At 39.7% G+C, this 13119-nt stretch overlaps 1 protein-coding gene across 1 annotated transcript in view; it reads right to left on the bottom strand.

The window, feature by feature from the left end:
* tacc2 (transforming, acidic coiled-coil containing protein 2) overlaps positions 1-12990 on the bottom strand; it is a 64790-nt gene extending 51800 nt beyond the window's left edge. Inside the window, exons 1-2 of the mRNA XM_053501570.1 lie at positions 12534-12990; positions 1295-1509 (exon numbers count right to left, since the gene is read on the bottom strand). Coding sequence (XP_053357545.1) covers positions 1295-1509; positions 12534-12644 — 326 coding nt within the window. The 5' untranslated portion in view covers positions 12645-12990. The remainder of the gene's footprint in view (positions 1-1294; positions 1510-12533) is intronic.
* Between the last annotated feature and the right edge of the window lie 129 nt (positions 12991-13119).

Below are 13119 nucleotides of genomic sequence, written 5' to 3'. Positions count from 1 at the left end.
CATTTTTGGCTCCAGAGACCACATCTATCATCAACTCCAGATCTTTTCTTAGATCTTTTGTACAAGCTGAAAAACACAGCTGACCAATAAACAACCAGGCAGCTAAGAGCCAACTTTCTGAGTGAGACCTAAAATGGATGGAAAGTACATCCAACTGCCAGTGCTCTGTGTAATACGGTTTGATAAATAAATGCTGCTTAATGAAATGAAATCTGATATGCTGGAGTACAGAGCCAAAACAACAAACAGTCTCACACCCAATTACTACTATCACTCCTATTACGGTCTAACTTAAGAGCTACTGTTTAAATCTAGGCAAGGTCATTATGAGAAATGAGCTGTGAATGTCTTTATCAGTAGGAAAAGGACACAGTGTACAAAGACACAGGCTTGGTCTAAATGTCTGAGGCACTGGTACAATCAAACTCACAGAAATACAGCATACCAGAACTGCTTTTTTATGAGCCAACTACTAAATATATAGTGTAGGAGCACTTTAGAGTTTTTGGCAAGGTGCCAAAAAAAATAAAAAAAATAAAAATTAAATAAAAAAAAACTTACACTTCCTAGCAGAAATGCTGTAAATATATTTAACATAGTATCTTTAGCTGATTTGTTTATATATATATATATATATATATATATATATATATATATATTATTTATTTTAAGAATGAGTGTGGTAACGTAACATGTGGTGCAAATAAATCTAGCCTTATGGGTAAGATAAAGGTTAATAATTTATACTGAATGATTTCAACCTACTTAAATAATGTTTTTAATGTAACGTCTCGAACACTGTTGCTTCCCTTTTTCTGTTCATTGTGTGATTCAGACTAAAGATAGAAACGATTGCGCTCAGAAAACATTAGAATTATTTCCTCATGGATTATCATTAGTAAATACAAAAAAATTTTGTTTGGTTGCTGAGACCAAATAAAGATTGCAAATAGACATGCACTATGTGCTGTGTATGAAAGAAAAAAGGGCACGTATACAGGTTTTTTTTGTTTTGTTTTTTTGGAGAAACACTAACCCAGGGTGATCATTGCATGAAATGTTTTTGTTCATGTGAGTTACGCATGCAAACCAAAGATGGGATGCCGATTTGCATGCGATATGTCCAAACCGGTGGCATGCTGAAACCTGTCTTTTGTTAAGTTTGTGATGTGAAGCATTTTCTCGAATTCCAAGTCATCAGGAAGCCCTTGTCTGATACATACTATTCATCACGGATGCGTGACTATGTTTGAAACAGAATAACCGAGCGAGTGCAAGAAAGCTAGAGACCTACCTGAGTGACGCTCCCCATGTAATGTTGAGCTCAGTGCTCAGATCGGTGCTGGGCAGCAGGTCATGGGGAAACTCAAGTTCCTCTTCTTTCCCGCTTCCGTCCTCGTAAGTATGTGTGTCTGTCTCTGGCACAGGACTGAGACTGCGGATTGGAGCCTGGACTACACCATTCTCAACCCCGGTGGCTTTCTCAGCCTCTGGACTGGGAACTTCAGCCTGATCAACACAAGGGAAAAAAACAAGAGGAGTTTCAAATCAATGACAGACCATTCAATTGTTCAATTATCTCGATAAGAATTTGTTTTGTGAAGTATGCCTTCGCTTATTGAGCTAGTCACACAAAAGATCCTGTAATGGTTTAGATGTTTACTCACCACTCACAAACTGGTTAATTGTGTAAATCAAACAAGAGCACGTCAGGATCTTTACAGACAGAAGCTATGGCATTTAAGCCTAATAGACAAACACACCCTGTGTCAACTAAATGCTGACCTAAATGGTTTACAAACACACACACACACCCTGATCTTTTGGCATCATTCCATCATAGAGGAAGAGACGAATCTAAAATACATGCTCGCAGCATGGTGTCGCATAAATCTCAAATCCGAATCAGTGCACTCACAGCAGCAAGAAAAAAGAAACGTCAGGTTACTTCTGTTAAACATTAGTACCAAAGTCATAGACAAATCATACCAATTCCTGGGTAAGAAAGAACACATGCTTTATTTGCTCCAGACTGTCTAGTTCAGGTTTTTATTTTTCCACTGAAAAGGGGATTGAGATGATTAGGCAAACTGGCTGAGCCGGTTCGACTACTTTCCTTTCTGTTCTTTCCCCAAGCTATAAAACAACCTCCTCTAACTGTGCAGCTTCGCCAGAAACCATGGAACCATCTACAAACATTTAATCATATGTCGGCATTCTACTGCAGAGGCCTCTGAAATATTTAGTGAATGACAGAGTAAATCTGACCATAAGTACAGTTTCTAATCTGCAATCTACTGCAGTGGGCAAAGCACAGGACCAGGACTCTGTGCAATTACAATAACTATGGACATGCACATGGACAGATAAGATAATAAATCTTATTATTAACTAACAGACTGAGAAAGCAGAAAGCAGTATTGATGGTGTATTATGGTTGTGACTACTAATATGTTGGAGAGGCTATAGCAGTTACATTACTCCAGTAGATTCACATTGATTACTGGTGATTTTCAGTTGGAATCTCTATAAATTAAAGGCTTTTTGCATACACTAAAAATGCATTTATTTGATTTGTGTTTTTGTCATTTGTTAAGTTTGGCCACAGAGCAGAATGCATGCTATGAATGTGCAACCACAAAATATAATATAGTTATTGTAGGTCGTGATGCCTTTGTAATATTTATGGATTTAGAAAATTCAGATTTTTATATACTATATATATATACTTGCATAACATACTACTTTTAAGTAACTGTACATGACACCTGTATAACACAACTTCTAAAAATCAGCTGACTAAAATCTCCTAGGATGCGAAAATCTCAAGTTACATATCTGTTCAAAAATACGCTTGAAATGAGAAAAGGTCAGCCAGAGAAGCCACAAGGTTTGAATTTAAGTCAGCATTTACTCAAATCCAAAGTATGCCCACTTCACTAATCCCTGTCACTCCAATATGAAAGTTTTATATAAATTCCTACAGTATGTATGGATAAGTCACTGTAATAAGCTACATTTTTATAGCAGACCCTTGACATCCAGAAAGTGGTGTGAAAAAACAATCCACTTGTTTGACCCAGACTCACATCCGAAAGGAAGATATTAGTCAGCTCGAACCGTAACTCGACCAGAACGAACCGTTCAAGATGTAAAAATATTTCCTGCACCACAAGACTTCCAATCTTTCTCTTTGTGTACATCGCAATGCCAGTGCCTTGTGTCTCCTGTACTTTCATAGGCTCATTCCTCACACAGCTAGGCTCCTTTTACACACCTGGTTAATGGCAGCATGACTTGTGTTACTCCAGCAACCGCTCTTTCATGGTAAGTTCTTTATTCTTCAATTACTAAAACAGCTTGACAAAACATCAAAACTTTACATTTTATAACAGCACTCAGACCATCCCAATCACTGCTGGAGTTCAATCATCAGAGCGGTGTATACAGTATACTACTGCTTTTATATAAGTATTTATTAGTTTATCTAGCCATCCTGAAAGAATAAACTTCATCACATAAATCTAGGTAAATGCAAATGTATAGTCATGATCTTGACCATCTTAACATCCCAGATCCAAGGCTACATTTATGTCATAACTACTGTACATACCATTCCTATTATTATATAGTTGGTACTAAATAATATGCTTTAGGCTGAATGTCAACACACATACACATGTAAACAGTTAAAGCATTACATAAGAGAGTCAGAGAGAGACAGAGTTTCTTAGGGTACTATAGCAGCTTCCTGTTTCCTGTATGAACTGTCTGAGAGTTTACAGCTTTTTGTCAGCACACAACAACATAATTCTACTTCATTCTCTCAAGACTGCTTATATAGGGTCACAGGGGCCTGGAGACTATCCCAGGAGACTTGTGGCACAAAGTGGGGTACACCCTGGACAGGTTGCCAATCCATCACAGGGCACACACACACACACACACACACACACACACACACACACTACAGGCAATATGGGAATGCCAGTTAATCTACTCAACATGTCTTTGGACTTTAGGAGGAAACCCGAGTACCCAGAGGAAACCCACCAAGCACGGGGAGAACATGCTAACTCCATACACAACAACCCCAGGTAGGAATCGAACCCCAACCCTGGACATGCGACACCAGCGGGTCGCCACAACATAATACATATCACTCAAATAATAAGTAATAAGAATGCATGTTAGAACTAGGAATTTGAATTAGGAACACATTAGGCATCGGGCACTGCTCTGATACAGCAAATAGAATTAAAGCTGAAATTTGGGAAGGAACCCTCAAGTTCTTGCAAATCTGAAAAAAAAGACCCCATGCAGCCTCCCAAAGCATGTATAGTCTATAAGCCCATTATCCTCCATTTAAGTAGCTCCTTGTCAACAACAAGCCTCTGGTTACTACGGCAACAGTACTAACTCTAACCCCAAACACCTCCATACATGCAAGTTGTTTCTCAGTGTTATATATTGTCACAGTTGGAAAACCTGATGATCCCTTTTTCCAAATTTGTTCAAATGATGAAAATCCACAGTATACTTCTATTCACATATTCAAACTGATAAATACACTCACCTTGGCTTATATACACACTCACCTGGGCTTAGACGAGAACACACACACACACACACACACACAAGTGGAGTCTTGATCAGGTCAACGAAAGGTATGCGACAGGGCCCTGTGTTGTGACTCAGTCCACCCGGGACTGCAGCACGTGTGTCCTCCCAACACTCCTCATGCAGATTCTTCTTCCCTTCCTACTGCCCTTCTGAGGACAAGTTTGTACACACACTATACCTACAGTGTGTACAGTTTGTGTAAATATGTGAGCGTGTGTGTGTATATGTAATAACAAAAACACACAACACTAAACAGGTTGAAGTAAAGGTGCCGGCTCCTGTAAAGGGACTCCTAGACTCGCAGTAGCAAACACAGGCAACTTGAGGAAAAGCCCTCCCCCTCCTTCACACTCTTTCAACATAGCACTCTTCCCTCTTCTTATCCCTCCCCCTATCTTTGTTATGCCCCTCCCTCTACCTCTCTTTCTCTCTCTCTCTCTCCCTCCTGCTATTTCTGCCCTTTTCTGTCTCTTCCTGCAGAGTGGACTGCAGTGACACCACTGCTGCAGGTGAATGCTGGGAAATGGGCCAAAGGTCTCATTTATAGTGTTTCCTTAGTGGGAATCAGGTTTCTCTGTCTCACACACATACACACCAAATTAGACCATCTTTCCCAAGATCTGAGATATAAAACTCCCAGAGCAGTAATTACTACGGTTCCTAATAATCCCACTGCCCTCTTTATGGCGTCCCTCGTCACTGACTCTAAAAAAAGCTCACAAATGTCTCACACAGCCAAGTCGTGTTGTGGTAATTGTTGCTATTTGATCAGTTAAAGAGTCACGCTTACTGTCATCAACTCCAGTCTGTCTAAAACACATCAACACTATGAACATGCGCGCACACACACACACACACACACACTTCAAAAAACCCAGTTCTCAGGCCATGCACCCAAGAGCAGCCAACTAGTACCTCATGTGTGGAGTCAGATGCTGTTTCCTGAGGAGGATAGAGCACCACATTGTCTGTTGCGCCCTCCTGTGGTGTAAACAAGCAGGTGTGAAAGATAGGTTTAGGGGGGAAAAGGTTGCATGCTTTCAGTCAGTTTACGCTTTTGGGGTTGTTGGTGCTGAAAGGTACCAGAATCACCTTTAATTAATTAAAAACTAACAACATTAATTACAATTAAGAAAAAATGTTTTTTTGCAAATTCGCCCATGCACATCATATTAAAAATATGCCTCAGAATAATAATTCTAGAAAGTTGTTTTCCTTTTTTTATTCGTTAACTTAAGAACCATACATACATTTTGCTTAATATCGAACTTTGTTAGAACTAAATGTCAGAGATGCATGACACGTGACAAAGTTATTAATGCAAGCTCTCTGTGATGCATATTAAAGTTGAGATTAGAGCTGCAAAGAACTATATATGTCCATTACCAATAACCCAAAAATAGTTAATGTGAAAAAAAGCTTTACCATATCTGACAAATATTGGGCTATTTCTTACAGCATAGCACCATAGATCACTCTGTTCCCAGCTCGCTCTGTTATCTCAAGGGCGGCATGACTAGGACAAAAATGCATATTAGTGTGGGAATGTAAACAGCCACTACCAAATGCCACAAATGTCTTTATAGCTCAAACAATGAGCATGGCTATTAGTGCGCCAGCAGCAATTTAAAACCGAACACACTGCCATTAACCTACTACACTATGCAGCATGAGAAAGCAGGTCCTGATAGCATCTCTGTTCTTACCGGCGAAGCTGCAGAACTGTTCTCATTTCCCATGGTGCAGTGCGAGCAGGCTCAAATCTCACCACTGTCGCACACCACCAGCTCTGCCAGACTGAAGGACCAACAAGAGGAATGATGAGCATGGAAAAGAAACCAGCAGCCGGTGCCAGACTCTGCTCTCTTATCATGTTTCTGAAGGTGTTTTAAGCTTTGTGCAAACAAAAGGAAAAATGTGTGCACGCATCTGTGAGTGTGTCATGTGTTGAGATTAGAGGCCCATGATGCAAGCACCTTCTCCTAGAACAAAGTACACAAGTGCTGTACCAAAGTATTAACAAAAATTTCAGTTTGTTATCTTGCAAAGTACTTGTAAATAATTAGTCACATAATTGATCAGAACATATCCTAGGAGACTTAAAGCACCAGTGGGGTACACCCTGGACAGGGTGCCAATCCATCGCAGGATACACACACATACCTACACACTATAGGCAATTTGGGAACGCCAATTAGCCTAATCTGCTAAAAAAGCGGAAGAACTTGTAAACTCCATGCACACAGAGACAGGAATCGAACCTGGACGAAACCAAACCCGGACCCTGGAGGTGCAAGGAGATATTGCTGTAACCGCTACACCACCATGCTGCTTAGAAATGTATTCTAGAAATTAAATATAATATTATAATTTTATATGGTATGAATATAAGGGGATTTGATGTCCATTTCCAAAACCTAATACATACATCACATACTTTAAAACATTTAAATTGGGCTTAAAGGTGGCCCACCTACCTTAAACATGGACCGAATACACCTGGCCATGCACAATTGGGTCTTACAAAAAAGTTTGACACGACCAACAGACTGACCACCAAAAATCTGTTATAAATTTTTTGGAGAATGGGAGCTTTTATGTGTTTATTACTATTGTTCCTACTGTAGCAACCATTTTTAGATAGCTTTTCTTATCTTATTTATGGGGGGGGTGACCTGATTTGCCTTTTGAAAATCAGGTCATCTTTTACTCATAGTTAAATGAGTAAAAGATGACCTGATTTCCAAAAGGAATTTCATTAAAGATGACTCATTACTTTAATATTTTAAACAAGTACATCTACTTATTACAACATTTTTATAGTTTTAAACAATAAAAATTAAACTTTACTTAAAATAAAGGTTTGGGCACCATGCATGGCCTGTACTTAGTAAGAACTGTTTTATTCAATTTGATCTATCTACAGGACTTGTTTCTGTAGTGCATCAGGCTTGTTTAGATGTACATTTGTGACTTTGAATTATGTGGTGAGAATGCAGAAAAAGGTTTTGTTTTGATGACTGCCCCATGAAGGTCATGCTTGTACGTGGAACGCTGTAAAGTAGATCACACAGCTGTCTGGTAACACTTCCTGAAGTGTCTTTTGCAGTTTGACGAGGGTTTGAGTATATTTATCTGAGTATTTATAAATCTATTAATCATCTGGTTTTTCAATGACTAACAACAATGACAATTAACAAGCCATAATTTAAAGAGATAATAAATGACTACGGTAAATGTTACCTTGGTTAATGTATATATGAGAGTCCACATCTCTTATTGTGGTCAATTTTGTGCATGATGCTTCTTTCCTTTTTTTACTTACAGGCTATACAAAGCAAAAGCAACAGACTAGACTTGCTTCATAATAATATATGAAGTAATAGCGTCTTGCCTTTTGGAGATCTTCAATTTACACTGAACTATTCATATTAACCAAAATCCGACCAGGAGTGCCCAAACTTTTGGTTGCCACTGCAGCTGAGTGCTAAAATGTGTAGAACAGTGTGTCCTCCAAGACCACAAAGATCTCTAATCCACCCTGTGAGTGATCACGGTTTACATGGGAAACCCCACACTATACATGAGACATCCTGGGAGAATAGAGCTGCATTAAGCAGGTTACACATCTGGGCCGAATGTTTCAATGTGCGTGACGATTATAAAACCCCCACCCCCGTCCAACTCCTCTAAAACTACAGTGACCTCTGACCAGCAGAACTCTACACACACATGTAGACTCATTAAAGTGTCCAAAGCCTCACACACACACTGCAATTCACACACCATCAGTCACCCTACCCCCCTCATAGCCACACAGCAAAGTCATAACTCTGTTTACCCAAAAGGCCATTCATCTAACCACAGAGCAAGCACCACATACTTCTCTGAAAGTGGTCCATAATGAGCGACACAAAGCAGATTTAAGCACTGCTCGCTGTCTCCCCCTGCTGAGATTCCTAAACATACTGGCAGTTTTTCTTCAAGCTTTGTCATATGGTGTTACAGCAGCATTTATTGCTTTAGATATAATCGGCCTCCCAAGCGGTGATATCAGTGCAGCGGTCAGTCTTCATATAATCATAGGTAACACGTACTCATAGCTACATGTGCCCACAGCACTGCAGGCAGCAGAACTACTGGATTGTTTGTGTGCCTGCATGGTCATGTGACAAGGCCTTGCCAGCAAGCACAGATCTGAGTCTGAAACATGCTATAAATAGACCCTCCTCCTGCCATCTCGGTCCCAGCGTGAGCCGCACTTGTCTTTCCTTCTGGAACACGGTCATGTGCTTTCATCTCATTCCTAAATAAGCTGCTTTCTTTTATAGCTGCATGATCATTTCCTTGTCGTCTGTCTATAGCACAGGTTTGCAAATGGCTCATAATGATTATGTTTATGCTTATCTGACAATCTAGAAGCATGCCAAGCCTGTTATCAAATAAAACCGACTGTGGTGCTGAGCTGTCCCCAAATCTTCCATCTTAATTCAATAATAATTCACATCAACCCGAGAAACACCTGTATGTCAAACATCCAAAATAACATCTGTTCTTTCATATAGATAAACAAAAGACACCTGTTATGAGGATATTTGTGAGAACTGATCAGAACCTTAAGGTTTTTGTACGGTAATTTCATCATCTATTTCTTAGCCTAAAATGGTTAAATTGTACAAAAACGTATGTATACATACAGAAAAACTGTAAATCACACCTGATTCCGTTCACGTTAGAAATACTCACCTACCTTAGAGAATCTTTAGCAGTTCTGCCCCCAGCCCGTAATTTCCCATCAAACTGGAGAAAAAACACAGCCAAAGTTTGGATCTATGAAAATAACCCTTGTATCTAAACTAGTTGTTCTGCCTAAGAACCCTGTCCCAGAGGAGCACTGTATCTCTACACAGGACTGAATAGGTGAAGTCTGACGAGGGGAAGTGTGAGAGGGCAGAGTATAGGCTGTGGTGGGGGGGTCTTTTCTATCATGGGTAGTCAGGTGGACATGACAGCCACTAGGTAACATGTAAACAAACACCATGCCACAGTGATCTCACCCTTAGTTCACCTCACTCTGGTGTCAGTGTAAGTGCTGAAAAGGGACACAGCATGCTACCCTTACCCTAGTGCCACACCACTGACAAACCGTTACAGCTTTTCCATATATTTACCAGAAATCAGATCTACACTGGCGCTCATGTGCGATCCCTGTTCCGTGTATGCAACTATTTTTAGACTTCTCACCCATTTAGCTATAATCATGGTCACTTCCATGCAGAAAAGAATGTGTGGTTATAAACACAAATGTTAAACTGTGGGGCAAAAAAATGAATGGTTTGTTTGTACAGGTTTCCAGTTTAGCTTTGCTTAAACATAAATCAAAGTTTTGTCATTAAAGCATGCAGAGGCTTTGCAGATATACAATCATGATACTCTTTGTGGTCAGTGCAATAAAGCAACCCCACGACTATTAAACACGACTATCCTACAAACCAACATATCGCATTGCAATTACTGCTTACTTGTTAATAGAAAGTAGATCCTTACATAATATGAGCTAAAAACTGAAGCATGCAAGGCATAAGGTATGCAGTAATGTAGAGTCACAAGGCAGTGAACTGAAGTCCTAAATATTTTAAGCATATTATAGTGTGGTGGCCTGGATTTTTTTTTCTCTGTAAAAGAACTTTAATTTACTGACTTTTTAATTTAGATTTGATTCAACTTTTAATAAATAATATATAATCACCTACTTTAACTAAAATTTTAATAATTACAAAACAATTAGTTTCATAATAAGCGTAATCAAAATCAATCTCTATAATCTCACAGTCTGAGTAAAATCATCATATTTGACTAAATGGAACCTCATGTCATTTGTACAGTGAACAATACATTTTTAATGTCAAATCAGTGCTGAAATATTTATTGATCCACTCAGTTGGTTTTGTTCTATTAGAAAAAAGATCCTATTGGTCTAGTTGCTTGAAAAACTAGAACACTGCTGCCATAGCACAAGCACAAGCAGCAATGCAAAAACATCAGGGACAATCTGACAGCTGGGATCGATTGGCTTTACTTTTGCAGTGAGCAACAACTTAATCAAAGCATGACATTTACTGTGTGAGGAACTGACACTCAAGTATGAAGCTAGAACTGAAATGTTTTAGCAGAAAACATTTGGCAAGAAAATACAGGAGGTTATCAGGGTAAAAATCTGTCTATATTGTTTTGGGAGAAAAACAGTATTGTGCAAAAAGTACTGGGCTAGTCCTCGTTTCTTCATATTTTGCTTCCAGAAAGCCAGACCTTTTTGTATTTTTAATGTAGCCTTGAGGAATAGTTCTCCTTAGGCTCTCATTATTAGTTCAGTCCCTGTACCTGACCAGTTTCAAAGGAATATATTTGTGTGTTAAGTCACATGGTGACCTATGAATCATTCAAACATAAAAACTTAACTACAGAATGAACCAGTGAGAAACAGGTGGAGATGATGACAGATGATCAGGCCGGTGATTAGTATACTGGTGCAGCTGAATGCTGAGGGGTTGGAACAGATGAGTTTGTTTCATTAACAACCAATTTAATTTTAATGGTATCTTTAGGCACTGTTCAGCCTATCACAGGAAAATATTTAATTCATTTTGTATTTTATTTTATTTGATATGAAGACATGAAGGGGGGATCAAGACTATTACACATGTTTCCTTAAACAGCAGCAACGGTCTATAGCAGTCATTTCTAAACTTTTTGTTTAACCTGGACACTCTACTCTGCACATTTTGCTGTTTCCTCAGCTCCCAGAGCACCTGATTTCACTAATTAGCTAATTAAGAGCCTTAATTAAGAAGTGGGTCCAGTAGAGCAGAATAACTCAAATGTACAGTCCTCTGGGACCAGAGTTGGGAACTACCAGTCTACAGGTACAGGTTTACTATTCTAGTAAATAAATCTAAGTTTCCACGTGATATATTTAACAATCCCTTCACTAAAGAAATACCAGTGAACTTCAAAACTTCAAAAACTTACTCATACAAATATTAATCCTCATGATATTTTATTCACTGACTCATTCTCACTCACTCATTGTCTATACCACTTTATCCTGTATCAGGGGACCTGGATCCTATCTCAGGATAATTAGGGTACGAGGTGGGGTACACCCTAGATGGGGTGCCAATCGATCACATGGCACACACATACACACCCTCACATGTTAATTCACACATTACGAGCAATTTGGGAATGCAAGTTAACCTAATCTACTGTCTTTAGACTGTGAGAAAACCGGAGCACCCAGAAGAAACCCACCGAGCACACAGACCCGAGGCGGGAATCGAACCCTCTGCCCCGGAGGTGTGAGGCTACAGTGCTAACCAAAAAAACCAATAAGCTTCTGCCTGACATTTGACTCTTTGACTCAAAAAAAAAAAAAAAAAATTAAGTGCACTGCTTGCTAAGACAATCCTCAAAACACATGTAAATCATAGTCATACTTTTTTTTTGTTCAGATATCAGTCTATAGGCACACTATTCTCACTCTAAAGTCATTACACTAGAGCATCCCTTTTCAGATAAGCCAGTGCAATAAGATGCTCCATTTCCATGTCCCTCAGCTCCTCCTCCTTTTCCTTCTTCCCTCTGCTCGCCTCCCCTCTTCCTCCTTTCTCCATCTCTCCAGTGCAGACAGTGGCAGCCTCTTACATGACTCCTCTCCTTCCCTGTTTTAGTGACGTCACTCTACTCCAGCACAAACAGCCCACCACCAGCACCACCCCTACCCCTGCTCGGCACGGTCACGATCACAGGCATATCTCAATATTCCATCAACCTCTTGCATCTCTCTCTGTTCCCTTTGCTACCACATCATCTGTTGCTTGTTGTGCCAGTGCGAGTGATGGAGGCGTTACCTGGTTGCGTGCGACTCCGATGCAGCTCCCCATCCTGTATTCCATGTCCTCCTGAGGGGAGGTGACAGCTGCACTACAAGGCTTGCAGAAATAATCTCTGCAGAACTGCATCGCCACTACAGAGAGATGGCATCGCAGGGATGGCTAGAATTCTGAGTGCAAGTCTGTAAGGCTGAGAAAACCCTATCGGTGTGTGCATGCAAGTGTGTGACCAACAAGCTTTATCTCCAGTACTGATCAGAGTGCGAACATCTCCATGCTGTGTTATATAAGAATGCAACAATATAACCAGTTAAAGAATGCAAAGAGGAAAGAGAAGGAGAGAAAGAGCATTGCTGAATTCCTCAGAAGTAATAAAGAAATGGTGGCTTGTAGCACTGGGAGTGTGTAAAAAAATACCTCTTCTCTTTCTCATAGAAATATTAACAGCAGGAAGAGGATGGGGACAGGATTGAGTGAAGCAGAGAGAGAGAGAGAGAGAGAGAGATAAAAAAGACAGTGCATTTGAAAATTTAAAGGGACCACAACCTGAAAAATTATGCTGCCTCAACCATCAAACCAATAATAAAATAATAAATGTTGAATA

Source organism: Clarias gariepinus, chromosome 8 (assembly GCF_024256425.1).
Source record: "Clarias gariepinus isolate MV-2021 ecotype Netherlands chromosome 8, CGAR_prim_01v2, whole genome shotgun sequence".
NCBI classification, from domain to species: Eukaryota; Metazoa; Chordata; class Actinopteri; order Siluriformes; family Clariidae; genus Clarias; species Clarias gariepinus.
This window is presented reverse-complemented; position numbering and strand designations above follow the sequence as displayed.